Raw genomic sequence first — 16,379 nt, 5'->3', positions numbered from 1 at the left:
ATCCTTTTCAGATAATGATGCAATGAAAATTACATTTTAAAAAAGCCAGGGGAAAATAGACCAAAAAATAATTGGAAACTAAATGATCTCATCCTAAAGAATGATTGGGTGAAACAGCAAATCATAGACATAATTAATAACTTCACCCAAGAAAATGACAATAATGAGACGTCATACTAAAATGTGTTGGATACAGCCAAAGTGGTAATAAGGGGAAATTTTATATCTCTAGAGGCTTACTTGCATAAAATAGAGAAAGAGAAGGTCAATGAATTGGGTTCTCAACTAAAAATGCTAGAAAAGGAACAAATTAAAACCCCCAGTCAAACACTAAACTTGAAATCCTAAAAATAAAAAGAGAGATTAAGAAAACTGAAAGTAAAAAAAACCTATTCAATTAATAAATAAAACTAAGAATTGGTTTTATGAAAAAAACAACAAAATAGATAAACCCTTAGTAAATCTGATTAAAAAAAGGAAAGAGGAAAAACAAATTGTTAGTCTTAAAAATGAAAACGGAGAACTCGTCACTAATGAAGAGGAAATTAGAGCAACAGTTAGGAGTTACTTTGCCCAACTTTATGCCAATAAATTCGATAACTTAAATGAAATGGAAGAATACCTTCAAAAATATAGCTTACCCAGATTAACAGAGGAAGAAGTAAATTGGTTAAACAGTCCCATTTTAGAAAAAGAAATAGAACAAGCTATTAATCAACTCCCTAAGAAAAAATCCCCAGGGCCAGATGGATTTACATGTAAATTCTACCAAACCTTTAAAGAACAATTAGCCCAAATGCTGCATAAACTATTTGAAAAAAGAGGGAATGAAGGAGTCCTACCAAATTCCTTTTATGACACAGACATGGCACTGATACCTAAACGAGGTAGGTTGAAAACAGAAAGAAAATTATAGACCAATCTCCCTAATGAATATTGATACTAAAATCTTAAATAAAATATTAGTAAAAAGATTACAGAAAATCATCCCCAGGATAATACACTATGACCAAGTAGGATTTATACTGGGAATGCAGGGCTGGTTCAATATTAGGAAAACTTGATGGAAGTGGCTATCTTCGACAAAGAGAAGATCTAATTCAGTTCCAATTGATCAATGATGGACAGAATCAGCTACACCCAGAGAAGGAACACTGGGAAATGAATGTAAATTGTTTGCATTTTGATTTTTCTTCCTGGGTTATTTTTACCTTCTGAATCCAATTCTTCCTGTGCAACAAAAGAACTGTTCGGTTCTGCACACATAGATTGTATCTAGCATATACTTTAACATGTTTAACATGTATGAGACTGCCTGCCATCTATGGGAGGGGTTGGAGGGAGGGAAGGGAAAAGTTGGAACAGAAGTGAGTGCAAGGGTCAATGTTGTAAAAATTACTCATGCATATGTTCTGTCAATAAAAAGCTATATTTTTTTAAAAATGAATTTTGAAAACTATCTTTACATGTATTTGGAAAATAAAATACTATTGAACATTCTTTTAAAAAACTTTTAAAAAAGGAAAAGTGCTTTTTGAATTGGGCTATAAACAATGTGTCAGAATGTAATAGGTGAAGAAGGAGAGGGGACAGTGTGAGTAAAGCCCAAAGTAAGAAAAGCCCAGAACTTAATTGGATACAAATCAATAAGTAGAACAATTGACTGGAGCAGAGACTGCAAGAGGAAAGAGTAGGAGAGAGGACCAGAATGGAAGGTACTTTATAACAGAATGTTACAGGGTGGCTTGTGACTCAAACAGAAAGAGATGATCCCATCATATGCCTAGATTTATGACTGTGACTGGAGAAATGAGTCAATAAACAAAAAGCCACTGAAAGGAGGTGAAAGGGCTAAAGGGTCCTCTAAAAAACACCACCACAACTCAAGCTAAAGCCCTCCCAGTCACTCTCTGACTTCTCTTTGTCTCTGCTCAGGAATTGGAGGAGGTTTACCAGAATGCAGCTAGTGACCTCCTGGTGGCACTGTGGATGCATTCAAGCACATATGTCATGCCCAAGCTGGTCAGCATGTTCTGGACTGGAGAATTTCCTCATCGTAGTGTCCTCTATGCCATGGGAAGGATCATTACCAACGGTATGTGACACCAGCAGGAAAAAAGGTAGGGAGGAAGGGGTAAATCGTGAGAAATAGAGTGATATGAACAGGGCATCTAGATTGCAATTCCAACTCTGCTTCCTTATAGGCGTGTGACACGGGGCAAGTTACTACCCATCTCTGGACCTCACTTTCTCCATATGTAAAATAAGGAGCTTGGACTTGATCTCTAAGGTCTTTTCTAGCTCTGGCCTTTAAGGACTGCCAAAGGACCCTAAAGAACCTTTGGCAATTTGTCCTTCCAGTCAGAGAAATGAATGGAAGGTGAAATATATAGAAATGTCGGCAGCCAGTCTATATTCCCAAACCAGTCTATTTCCCTGAAAGTCTCAGCCCATCAGAAGCTCCATTGAGCAATGTGGCATCATGGGAATTTGTGTGGCAATTTGGTTCAGAGGTTCATAGAATCCTAGAGTGTTAAGAGCTAGAAGGAACTTTAAGAGGTCACCTAGTCCAGTTTTGCAAGAAGGGGAAATTAAGCCCCATAGAAGAGAACTTTATAAGATCATAGCATGGAGAGCTTAGAATAGAACTTAAAACACAAAATGTCAGAGCTGGAAGTCACCTTAAAAGCTAATAAGCTCAACCCCATTATTTCAGAGTTAAAGAAACTAAAGCTGGGCATGGGAAATGATTTATTCAAGGTCACCCAGGTGAGAAGCAAGAAGGGTTATCTTTGAGGAGACCTTTACATTGCTCTGCTAACTTAGAATACCATTTGTTTTGGTTTCTTCCTAACCTTTTGCTCAACCCCATACGATATTCTATAAAGTGATTATGGCCTTGGCAATCTGTAATGCAGCATTTGCTCCCTTTCCAGGCCCTTCCCTCCCCTCTCCTCACCTCTATCCCCCACCTTTACCAATTATGATGTCCAAAGCCCCTATCTTCACCTTTGAAAACCATATAATAAAACATGTAGAATTCTGTATCGGTGGTACCGACTGACAGATCGATTGTGTTGAGAAATGATTGACAATTGACTCTCCAGAAAGCATGATGACACTAAGTTTAACCTGTGTGATTATCATTTTGCCATCACTTTCTTAAGTCTAGAGTATCGCCAAAACAAGCCCTGTACTGTAGGGTTTGTATATTTCTGAGATGCAAATGCTCACACTGAAAATTTAATTGTTGACTCTTGGAAGTTGGTGTGAGCTGGCTCCAGCATATTCCTGCATCGTAGCCATTGAGAGATCTCTTCAGGCTGCTGTCTCTTTTCCCTTGAGAGTTCTCACTTGGGAAACCAGGAGTTGCTAGTTCAGTCGTGGGCACGCAGATATTGCTTAGCCTCACTGTAGTTTTCTTTGATCTGAAACAGAAAGCAATCAGAGATGATGCTCACTGGCTTTCCCTCTTGGGGTTCCAGTAAAGAAAACAGTAGTCAAAGAACCATCTTAGGAAGGGTAATGAACACAAGAAACAGCAGTGAGCCACTCTTCTTATATTTGAAGCTTTAGAATCTCAGAGCTGTAAGAGACATCAGGTGCCATCCACCTGAACAAGAATTGCTTAACTGGGGGGGGGGGGGGGGAGAGGCACCTAAATGGTGCAGTGGTTAGAGTATCAGACCTGGAGTTAGGAGGACCTGAATTCAAATCCAAACTTAGGCACTTGATACTTATTAGCTGTGTGATCCTAGACAAGTCATTTAATCCTGATTGCCTCACACATACAAAAAGAAAGAAAGAAAAAGAAAAAAAGAATTCCTGAATAGGAATTGCCACAGCAACATTCTACTCTGGGGACAGTATTGAAAAGAAGTTTCTCCTTACATAGAACCTAAATCTCTGCATCTCCATCATTCTCCTATATCCTTCCTATTCTCTCCAACCCTCAATCTCTTCTGGTTCTGCCTGGTGCCAAGCAGAACAAGTCTCATCCTTTCCCACATGACAGTCCATCAGATACTTGAAAACAGCTTTTAAAATCCCTTTTCTAGTAGATATCACCAATTTTTAGTCACTTTATAACGTAGTATCTAATGCCCTCATAACTCTGGTACACTTTCTCTGAGGACATTTCAAAGGGTGTCAAAATCCTTCCCAAGATGTAGTATCCAGATAGGAGTAAGGATGGGACCTGTGATTTCATTATTATAGGATTTTCATGCATGAGAAAAACTTCTACCAATGCAGATCGGTACCTTCTCTACAACATATTGTCATAGGAAGTCTCCTGGGAATACCGGAGAGGTGAAGTGACTTGCCCAGGGTCTCCACAGACAATATGGGTCAGAGGCAGAACGTGAACTCGGGGTTTTGTTTTTTTTTTTTTTACTTTGAAGCCAGTTCTTGATCTACTACTGCAAGTCACAATTTCTCTCAGAATATAATATTCCAAATGTAATTGTACCTAGACAGAATACAGGGAGACTATCACTTCTTTATTCTGAATATTATGCTTCTCCTAATGAACATATTAATTAGCATTTTTGGTCTCCATATCATATTCAAATCCATCCCCTAAGTCTCCCAGATATTTTGCACATAAATTTGTATTAGTGAAATTGATTTTTTGACCCATATATAGGTCTTCATATTTAGCCCTACTAATTGTCATCTTCACTAGATTCAGCTCTTGATTCTAGCCTGTAAAGCCCAAAGAGCTCTTGATTCTCTCACCCACAGTATTCCTTCTAAAATATCTTCAGTTATCTGAAGGATTATCATGATGAAAAAGAGTGCATGCTCTTGAACACTTACTCCTGGGAACAAATGTATCTAAAAACTCAGGGAGAGGTATGAATTAGAATATAGATTTGCATTGCTGCAATCTTGTGAATACCAATCCTGCCCTGCCCACTGGTGGATATGAGGTGACTGCACTTCTTGTCCCTCTCAGTTTGATTGTTGTTACACCTCATCACCATTAACCTGTGCATATTCCATATGTCTCTGTTCTCTTCTCACTTGTGCACTTGCATAAAAGGGATATTATATTATTTTTAGGATAAAAATGAATCCTTCCTTGTATCTTCTAAAGAAGATCATATTATTGCATGATCTTGGGCTACCTAAATAGGTGAAAAGAGATGGATTAAATTGTTGTCACTAAAATGCCTCTCTTCCCATCCCTATCCCAGGCCCTCAGGGAACTCCCATTTCTGAATTACTTTTCTCAGGGAATACTATGATAATCCCAAAATGTAGACTGGTGTCTCTCTCTCTCCTCCCCAGATTCAACTCCAGTTACTATCGAATATGACACCTGGGAATCCCAGCTATTCCAGGTAAGAATGATTGAAGAGCAGGAAGCAGGCGGGGAAAGGTGGGAGTAGGGCAGAGATAGATTCCTGAGCCATGCCCCCCTCCCATCATTCTCCATTCCCCATCTTAGTGAGTGTGTTCTTTCTCCAGATTGGGGAAATGTCTGCCCCCTCACTCACAAAGAAAACCTGGAAAGAAGAACTTAATCGTGAGATCAACAAATATGAAGGCTGCTACCCCGGATATTCGTCAGAGAAGGTTAGTCTTCAGCATCAGTGGCTAATACTTTCGGCTGACTTTAGTCAGCAATCCCAGGCTCAGAAACTCAAAGAAATAAAACAAGGCTTCCAAAAAAATTAAGTAAAGGGCAAGTAAGGATTTTAAGAATTCACTAGATTCAATGTTTAAGAAAGATTTAATCACCTCTCCAAAAAATGGAAGCTGCCCTTGAATATACTATCCCAGAATTCTAGGATCTCAAAGTTGGAAGGGCCTTTAGTGACTATTTAGTCTAACCCATACCCAAACAAATGGACTTCTCTAGCCTTGGCTTGATTATTTTTTGAACTTGAGCCTAAAACTTCACATGTATTCCTATTAAAATTCATATTTAATTCAGTTTAATATTCTATGCGGATGCCCTCTTTTTAGATCCTGATTGCTCTCTCATAGCTTTGTGTCATTTGCAAATCTAATGAACCTTGCTCTAAATCATTGATAAAAATGTTAATCTCCACCAAGCTCCGATCCCTGGAACAACCCTCCTTCCAAACTGACGTTAAACTCCAATCATTCACCCTCTTCTGAATCTGCCTGGCTATCCCATTATCTAGCCCGCCTCTTTCCATCTTGTCCACAAGACTCGTTTGAGAGACTTTATCTAAAATCTAAGTAACCTTTGCTAGTAACCCTGATAACTAGTAATCTCTGATCTAGTAACTCTTGTCACAAAAGAAGTAAAGTTAGTCTGTCCTGACTACTTGCCATTTTGTTGTATTGATGCTTTGGGGATTTTTAAATCAATAATACTATAACTTTCAAATAACATCCCCCCACCCCCACCCCGTCCCCATTCTTACATATGTACCTTCCAATGGTACAAAGAAGTATACTTGGGAAAAGCAAATCCACATATTTTCTGGAATGCATGCCTCCTTCTGTACCTGCAGTCCCCCACCTCTGCCTAGAGGAAAAGAGATATGCTTTGCAGTCTGCTGAAGTCACAGCTGAATTGATTAGAATGATGAGAATTGTCAGTGTCGCTTTCCTTTACATTATTGTGGTCATCTTGTAAATGATTTTCCTGATTCTGCTCATTTCATTTTGTATTAGTTCGTGGAGGTCTTTCCAAACCTTACTTTGAACTTCCTATCCCTCTGTGAAAGGGAATAGAATTTGTAGAGTTGAGTTATGACTGATTGTCGGTACTGAGACGGGAAAGTTCTGTGGAAGCTCTCAGTGATTTGCCTGGCATTTTAGGAATCAGTTGATCAGCAAGTATTTATTAAAGGGCTATCATGTGCCAAATGCTGGATACAAAAGTAAAAATGAGATAGTCCCTACATTCAAGGAGTTTGCATTCTTTTTACACGGTATATGCAAAATAATTTAAGAGAGGAGTTGAGGGGAGGCGGCGTTGCAGAGAGGGAGGAGATCAGGAAAGACCTCCTCTAGAAGATAACATTCAGCTAGACTTTGATTCGAAGAAATGGAGATGAGAAAGGAGATTATTCTAGAAGTGGGACATGCAGTGGGACCAAAGAGTATGGGGCGGCGGGGAGTAATATCTAATCAGTCTGGAAAGGTAAATGAGAGCCAAATTGTGGAGGGTTTGAATGTCAAACAGAAGAGTTGATATTTGATCTTAGAAGTTAAGAGGGAGTTCCTGGGGAAGCACAGAATTCTAGGATTGCTTAGTTCTCTCCTTGAAAGTCCAGAATGGTCTGCTCAGGCCCTTTGGTCCCTTCAAACCCAGCCCCCCACCACCAGCGCCTATATGTGGTGCTGCCTGATAATTAAAACCTTAAAATACTTAAAAGATTGGAGGAAAATTCCTACTTGGTTCGGTCTCAGCCTCATGCTCCTTTGACCTGCTATTCACCTTCAAAAAGTTTACTTGTGCTCCTGTATTGGGTGTTACCACCTGTGTCTACTATCTTTATCAGCCTAGTGGGGCAAAAGGTTAAACAAAGCAGTGACAGAATGTGACTGTCCCTGAAATTGGCAAGAGGGGCAAATGCTGGGACATCATCAAATAGTGAGACTCAGGCTGAGGTGAATCTGAGTGACTTTGTAATATTCTTCCTTCTTTAAATGGAGCTCAAAGCCAGATGCAATATGTCTCAATTATATAGAAGACATATATCATATTTATTCTTACGATAAGCATTGTTTGACTACGTCAGTAGTCACTACTAGTTCTCCAGCTTGGTCACCGGTTTGGCTCTTCAACGCTAACCCCGTAACTTTGTGGATGGTCCAGACTGTTCAACACTATCACAGGGTTTTGGGATAGTTCCCTCTGTTCCTTAGCTGTCTCCACAGCAGGAGTATCAGGCTCAAAAGAGACTGTCCCTGGGTTCAGACCTCCATCTTTCTCCGAATAGAATTCTCTTGAGATGGGGCCAAACTTCTCCAACCTTCTGGAGAGTACCAACACTGATATCATTCCTTGTTTGAATCAGAATCATCTGAGTTATTTATCTTTTAAAAATTTATTCGTTCACTTATTTTTATAATCATTTATTATTCCCTTTCCCTCAATGTCTCTTCTAATTGAACAATAAAAAAAGCCCCCATAAAAAAGTACACATAGTCCAGGAAAAGAAATTTTTGCATGGCTCATGTTCAAAAATAAATGTCTCTTTCTTTATTTAAAGTTCATCACATCCCCCCGCAAGAGGTAAGTGTCCTGCTTTGTTGCTTCATTGCTAGTCCTCTGGACTCTAGAGTTTCTCATTGCCCTCATCAAATTGTTTTTCTCCATAATATTCTCCTGGTTTCTCACTGCATTCTACCAATTTATATATAGTTTTTTCCAGTTTCTTCTGAAACTGTTCATTTTATAATTTTTATGACACAATATTGCTCCATTACATCATTGAAACAATGACCCTTTGTGACTCCATATGGGGTTTTCTTGGCAAAGATACCAGAAAAATTCGCCATTTCCTTCTCCAGCTTATTTTACAGATGAGGAAACTGAGGCAAACAGAATTAATTGACTTACCCAGAGTCATACATCTAGTAATTGTCTAAGGCCATATTGGAATTCAGGAAGATGATTCTTTCTGACTTCAGGTCCAGTGCTCTATCCCACTGTACTACCATTATGTTAATATACCACAATTTATTTAGCCATTTCCCAATATGTGACCATTCCCTTAATTTAGTTTGGGGCTACCATAAAAACAACTATTATAAATATCCTTATACATATGAGTCCTTTTCTTCTTTCTTTGATCTCTTTGGGGTGGAAGCCTGAAAGTGGTATTGCTGGGTCAAAATTTAGTGACTTTTTGGTCATAGTTACAAATTGCTTTCCAGAATGGCTAGACCAATTCCCATCACCACCAACAGTGTGTTAATGTGCCGTTTTCCCCACAGCCCTTCCAACATTTGTGATTTTTCTCTCTTGTCACATTTCCCCATTATTAAGTCCTTGTGATGCTTGTTGAGTGACTGAAACTGGAGAGAGTATTCTTCTCAGAATCCCCTTGGTTTATTGTTCATTGCTCCTTTCTTCCTGCTCACCTGGGTATCCCACCAACTAAATGGGATCATCATGGGAACATCAGCGGGACTCTGATGTACCGCTTTTGTGTGGTCCCAACAATTCTTTGGAGCTGTTTTGTACACAAGCAAGTTGCCCAGTATTTCAATGACTAGATCAAGACTGGCTTTCTTCAGTCTTCTCTTGTGTGTTTGCGTGGATCCTGAAATTGCTTAGCAGAACTCTATCACCTTCCTGAAGATCTTGACAATGAAATTGGGCTCTTTACCATTACTTGCTTCTAACCAAGCTCTAAAGTATATGCAGGATATAATATGTGCACATATCCCATCACTACATACATATCAATAAAAATAAAACAGCCAACTTAAAACATTAATATCGTAACTCTCTTAAATAACAAAATGAACAAAACAGCTAAACTAGATGCACATAATTAATAGAAAACTAAGCAAAATTAACAACACATAAAGTTATATAATAGAACTAATACACAAAAATAAAGTAAAAGCCTTCACACAAGCAAAAGCTATTTCCCAGAAACCAATTTGATTTTAAACGAAAGCATACTGGAAAGCAGATTTTTCCATTAGAATCCAAGACAAAATAGGAAAAAAAAAAAGATTGATTTTCTCCTAGTGGATCCCTGAAAAATAGATCCAATATCAAGAGTCCAGGATAGAGACTCTCTCCTAGGGGTAAATACAAAGGCCTCCCCCTTCCCCTCACCCCACCAACAATCTTAGACTAGATCCCTACATCTCGTGTACCACTCTATTAAGGCCATAAGAGTTGGTCACCTGTACTGATCCCTATTTTTGAAATCTGCTTTAATGAGTTGCCCAGGACTTGACTCTGGGGGGAGGCCTAATTTTTCTAGGAGGGGAAATAGGCTCCCCAATTTTTGCATTCATTGGCTTATCACAGCCACCTCAGCTCCCTGAGTAAAGTTGCTAATTACTGCCCTTACCATCGTCTCTAATCTTAGAGTTTCCTCCCAAAAGTGATGGGGGTGGTAAAAATAGTTATGTGAATAGCTTTGTTCACATTTAGAAAAGGGAATGATAAATATTTTTACAAACCACAGTGTATGTGATAGAATGATTAGAACAGAATAAAATGATTTCTTATTAGTATTTATACAATCAATTAGGGACTAATTATTCGAGCCTTTGTTGGGACCTAAACAGTTTAGGCCATGTTGTTAATTAGCCATGTCATATCACCTCCCCAGAGCACAACCTGGTTAAATGACAAGAATGATCATCTTCCCAGTGCCCCCATACAGAGTCTTCCCTTGGCACCAGCCTATTACTCGTGCTGTTGCTGCTGCAAACACAATTGTCCTGGAGAAATCCAGCTACTTCTCACCAGAGCCTGCTGGTCTTTCAGAACCTTCTAATGCTCACAAGCTCAATGCAAAAGAAGGGGAACATACAAGAGACAAAAGGCAACCAGAAAGACCACATATAAATCAAGTTATTGAGTCCAGGCTACACAGTGAACCCCCACCTCTCAGAGTAAAAAAGGATTATCCTGCTCTACCTCTCATTGAAATCAGATCTTATCACCTAGAAAGCAACAGGTAAGATGGGCAGCCAGTTGGAAGTCTCTTCTTTTAGCTGATGTAGCCCCCTGTTCTTTCTGCTGTTTATCAAATCATTCTAAATTGCCCAAAAGTCCTGAGTCACATTGCAAGAGAAGCCAGGAGGTTGAGATTTTTTGGTGGGACATCACTCCCAAAGGCACAAGCAGTGAATCGTTTTGTTCTTGGGAGTCCCTGTACATTTCCAGGGGACCTCTAGGTGCAGCCTACCTGGTTTGGCCTCTGTAAACTCATTTAGCCTTGATAACCATGTATTCAACATTTCTTTAGCCATTCTCCAAACAATGGGCTGAACAAGGGGCAGCTGATGGCTCAGTGGGTGGGGTTTTGGGCCCAGAGTCAAGAGGACCCAAGTTTAAATTCAGCCTCAGACATTTCCTAGTTATGTGACTCTGGGCAAGTCCTTTAACTTTTGATTGCCTAACAAAATAGATGCACTGAAGAAGGAAATGGCAAACCACTCCAGTATCTTTGCGACAAAAAACCAAATGAGGTTACAAAGGGTTGGACACAATTGAAATGACTGAACAGCAACAATCATTGGGCATCTACTTTGCCTCCAGTTCTTGGTCCCTTGAAATATTCAGTCTTTATGTCCTTTGATGTTGCCTTCTTGTTCTTTCCTTTATACTTCATTCCAATTTCCTTCCCTCTCTCCTTCCCCCTTCCCTCCCTCCATCTCTCTCTCTCTTCTTCTCCTTCTCTCTGTTTGTCTCTGTGTCTCTCTTTCCTTTCTTTCCTCCCTCTCTCCTTCACTTCTTTCTTCCTTTATCCTTTTTTAGCAATAGCCTTTGAACAGGAGAAAATGGTATTTCACTGTTCTTTTCATAATTATACTTATGTACCTTTCTTTTCTTGCCCTTGCTTAGAGTATTGCAAATCCAATATATTCTCCTAGCTTTTTGGAGGAATTAACTCAAATACTTCGCTCTTACTGAAGGCCCCTCTTTTTTATCTATAATTATAGTCAGCTCACAGGACATGTTTTTTCAGTTTGCAGCTCAAACGCCTTTGCTTTAATAACATTCTATTCCATTTCTTTTGCTGATTTTGAACCTTTGGGGAAGTTTTCTTGTATTAATTCCCACAGCATTTCCCATTCAGGCATTTAAAGCTATTCTGTTGGTGGGTATGGGGCACAGCTGATATTCCACCGGGAAAGGATTAACCCAAGCTAAGATCCTAGGCCTCTTTCACTGCAGTTGACACTATGCCACCGCATCTTTTTCCTTCTCCCAGTTGTGTTCAACCTTCTGTCATTCTGTTGGGCTGATCTTTTTTTTTTTTTCCAAACTAAGAGTTGCTTTTATTAAAAGACTATCAAAATAGATAAACCTTTGTTTAATCTGATCAGAAAAATGAAAGAAAAACAAAAACAAACAAACAAAAAAACAAATAACCAACTTCAAAAATGAAAGGGGTGAACTTATCACCAATGAAAAAAGAAATTAAAGAAATAATGAGCTATTTTGCCCAACTCTATGGAAACAAGTCTAACAATCCAACTGAAATAGATGAATAGTTACAAAAATATCATTTGCTCAGGTTAACAGAAGAGGAACTAAAATACTTATATAGTCTTATTTTATTTCAGAATTTCTCCCTCCCCTCACTTTTTTTTTAAATAACTTTTTATTGACAGAACCCATGCCAGGGTAGTTTTTTACAACATTATCCCTTGCGCTCACTTCTGTTCCAATTTTCCCCCTCCCTCCCTCTGCCCTCTCCCCAAAGATGGCAAGCAGTCCTATACATATTAAATAGATTGCAGTGGATCTTGGATATAATATATGTGTGCAGAACCGAACAGTTTTCTTGTTGCTCAAGGAGAATTGGATTTAGAAGGTATAAATAACCTGGGAAGAAGAACAAAAATGCAAGCAGTTTACATTCATTTCCTAGTGTTCTTTCTTTGGGTGTAGCTGCTTCTGTCCATCCTTGATCAATTGAAACTCAGTTAGATCTTGTCTTTGTTGAAGAAATCCACTTCCATCAGAATACATCCTCATATAGTATGGGCTGATCTTTTTAATAGTTTTTTAAAGTGTTTATGTCTAATAACCTGGTCACCGATGAAAGTCACCGAGATATATGGTATAAGATATAGGTCTTAAATTCATCTCCTGCCAAATCGTTACCCTTTTTTTTTCTAAATATAGCAAAATTTTTCTCTAAATTTGCTAGCAAACAACTAGGTAATACAGTGGATAGAATGTTGGGATTGGAATCAGGAAAGCCTAACTTCAAATTCAACCTCAGACACTTACTAGTTATGTGATTCTGGGCAAGTCATTTAACTCTGTTTGCCTCAGTTTCCTCATCTATAAAATTAGCTGGAGAAGGAGTCGGCAAACCACTCTAGGATCTTTGTCAAAAAAAAACCTAAACGCCGTCATAAAGAGTCATCCACAACTGAAACAATAAACTGATCAAACATGAATCTTTGAGATTTAGCTGGTTGGCAATCCATTATATGCCATTGATCTATTTTGCTTTATTTTTTTGTCCAGTATCCAATAATTTTCATAACAATCCCCTTGCGATATACATTTAAATCTGAGAGTGCCATATGGCTTTGATCAACTCTGTTTTGGTCAATAATCCTTTGATATTTTTTGTCTGTTTTTCTACATAAATTTCATTTAGGATTTTACCCAGTTCTTTAAAGAAATCCTTTTGTATTTTGACTGATGTTTTACTAAATATGAAGACTAATTTGTTAGGTATTGTCATTTTTTACTATATTAATCCAATCCAAACTATCGGAAGAACAATGAATGTTCCTTCAATTATATGTCTTCTTTTATTCTAGTCATTATAATTATATAATTGTCTTTATACAAGTCCTGTCTTTCTGTGAAGACTAGTTCCCAAATATGTAATGGGTTTTGTTGTTATTGTAAACGAGATTTCTTTTTTATGATTTCTTCCTGATCTTTATTGCTTATAAGAATGCAAATCATTTTTGTGGTTTAATTTTATATTCCGTGACTCATTTCTTGTCTCCATTAATTTTTTCATTGAATGGATTTTTCTAGAGACACTGTCATGTCATCTGCAAATGATGATATTTGGATTGTTTCTGTGCCCAGTCCTTTAATCTTTTTCCTGTCTTATTCCGATTGCTAGAATTTTGTCAAATTAAAGCAATGAAATTGGGTGTCCTTGTTTTGTTTCTATTCTTTGTGGGAATGTCTCAAATGGTTCTCCATTGTGTATTATGTAGGCTTTTGGCTTAAGCTTCATGCCTTTTATTGTGTTGGAAACTCTTTTTTTTAATCATTCTTTTTTTTAATAACACAAGTTTCAAAATCTGGAGTTCACTCCCCAAAGTGACATACCTTGCAGATAGATCATATGACTTTGAAAGCAGAAGATTTCACTACAAAGACAAACAAGACTAGGGAAAATTTATTGGGACATTTATTACTTACCTACAAGTAGGGGAGGAAGAAATCTACACTGACTTAATAAGTGATTAAAAAAATAAGAATATATGTTAAGCCTGTTACTGTTTCTGGAGAATATGTAATATGTTGTTGCCAAGTTGTTTCACTGATGTGCAACTCTTCATGACCCCTTTTGGGGTTTTCTTGGCAGAAATACTAGAGTGGTTTTCCATTTCCTTTTCCAACTCATTTTTCAGATGAGGAACTGAGGCAAACAGAGTTAATTGACTGGCCCAGGGTCACACAGCTAGGAAATGTCTGAGGCCAGATTTGAATTCAGGAAGATGAGTCTTCCTGATTTCAGGTCCCAGACTCTATTCACTGCAGTGCCACCTAACTTCCTCAAGATTTAACATAGAAAGATGTAAAAATGAAGTTAGAATCTCTTCTGTTATAGAACTGGTCAAATTAGGATTTCAGATAAAAAGTATGTTATTAATCATAGTAAATGACAGGATATGCCGGTAAGTATTTAGCAACTAGCTCTCTGAAAAAAAATGTACACAGGAAATATTTTTCATTTGAATCTGCCATGTTATCATTTTCTCCATCACTTTCTTAAGTCTAAACAATCACCAGAACTATAGATCCCTTGCCAATCTCTGAAGTATAAATGCTCACACTGAAAACAACAATTAGCTCTGAAATCAGTTGGAGCTTACTCCTGGCTATGATTGGCACAAAGAGATGAATAATTTTAAAATATATCTATTTTTATTTAAAAAAGGGCATTTAACAAAGACAAGAAACAAAAATGATTTTAAAAAAGAATGGGAAAAAGGGAAAGGAACTAGCATTTCCAAAGACAAAATTCTACAATATATAATAAAAGGAGGGTTAATTCCCAGAGAAGTATAAGAAATGATTATCTAAAAATAAAAATATTTCTTAGATGAAAAGGAGTTGTGAGTGGAAAAAGTTTAGGAAGTCCTGGTCTAGACTTTAAAAAGTGATGGAGAGACTATTAATAGTGCAAGTTAAATCAAAAATGTGTTGTGTATGCACCAGCCCCCTCAAATTGGTTTTTAAACATTCAAATACTCCTAACTTGGGGTAAAGATATACCGAGTCCTAGGATCTGCTATTCACAAAATCCCCATTAACTCTCTCTTTTTGCCATGACCATTGTGTCCAAAGCATTCTAGTGACATACCTGGTTGTGCCCTTTCCCTTATCCTTGGGAAAAGACAGAAAAAGGAGGTATCTACTATGGTCTCATAACTGGGGGAGGGGGGTGGAAGGATACCCTAGTTTGCAAGATTGATATTGCCCTTGGGACTCTGTCTTGGGACCCTTCCCTTATTCTCCCTTGGGTATATCCAAATAAACAGCAGCCTTTCTTTAAACACAACAAATAAAGGGGCCTGATCCTTTCAGCACTAATTAGCTCATCTGGTTCTTCTGAGAAACTCCATTAAGTCCCATAAATGTACCCATAATTGTTTACAGGAATATATTAATATGAAAGAAAACTGTAACAAGAGTAAAATTAAGTGATTAGTCTATGAAACATGGCGCAACTCAAATTAATTTCAATGACTAATATCTGTCCTGCTGAACAGATTGATGAAACATACCCCCATCTTCTCAGGAAAGAAGCAGAAGATTGATTATAGGACCAAAAAGTTGCATATGTTATAAGAAGTCATTTTTTTAGCTTAGTTTTACTTAAATGGTTTTCTTTGTTACAAGCAAACATTCGTGATGGGGAATGGGGGGAGTGAGAAAGGCATAAATAAAATGTTTTTTGTTTTTGTTTTTTAAAGAAAACAAATCAGGCAAAAAGCTGGTTCTTAGAAAAGATTAATAAAATTGAATGACAATTAAAGTAGATAGAGTGCTGGACCAGGAATCAGACAGACCTGAGTTCAAATCCAGCCTCAGTGCCTGTTGTGTGACCCTGAGCAAATCACTTAACTCTATGCTTCAGTTTCTTTTTTTTTCCAGTTCATCATTTTTCTTTTTTTTCTTTTTTTTTATTATAGCTTTTTATTGGCAAAACATCTGCATGGGTAATTTTCCAACACTGACCCTTGCAAAAACTTCTGTTCCAACTTTTCCCCTCCTTCCCCCGACTCCCTCCCCTAGATGGCAGGTAGTCCAATACATGTAAAACATGTTAAAGTATATGTTAAATACTATATATATATATTTATTTATACAGTTGTCTTGTTGCACAGAAAAATCAAATTTAGAAAGAAGATAAAAATAACCTGGGAAGAAAAACAAAAATGCAAGCAAACAACAACAGAGTGGAAATGCTATG

The 16,379-nt window shown here is 37.8% G+C and overlaps 1 protein-coding gene across 1 annotated transcript in view; it reads left to right on the top strand.

Moving 5' to 3' along the window:
• LOC100919634 (maestro heat-like repeat family member 5) overlaps window positions 1-16,379 on the top strand; it is a 112,623-nt gene that overhangs the window by 31,593 nt on the left and 64,651 nt on the right. The window contains exons 4-6 of the mRNA XM_031944553.1: window positions 1,936-2,095; window positions 5,296-5,348; window positions 5,476-5,583. Of these exons, the coding sequence (XP_031800413.1) occupies window positions 1,936-2,095; window positions 5,296-5,348; window positions 5,476-5,583 (321 nt within the window). The remainder of the gene's footprint in view (window positions 1-1,935; window positions 2,096-5,295; window positions 5,349-5,475; window positions 5,584-16,379) is intronic.

Source organism: Sarcophilus harrisii, chromosome X (genome assembly GCF_902635505.1).
Source record: "Sarcophilus harrisii chromosome X, mSarHar1.11, whole genome shotgun sequence".
NCBI lineage: Eukaryota > Metazoa > Chordata > Mammalia > Dasyuromorphia > Dasyuridae > Sarcophilus > Sarcophilus harrisii.
Note: the sequence above shows the minus strand (reverse complement) of the source record. Positions and strands in the feature narration are given on the sequence as shown.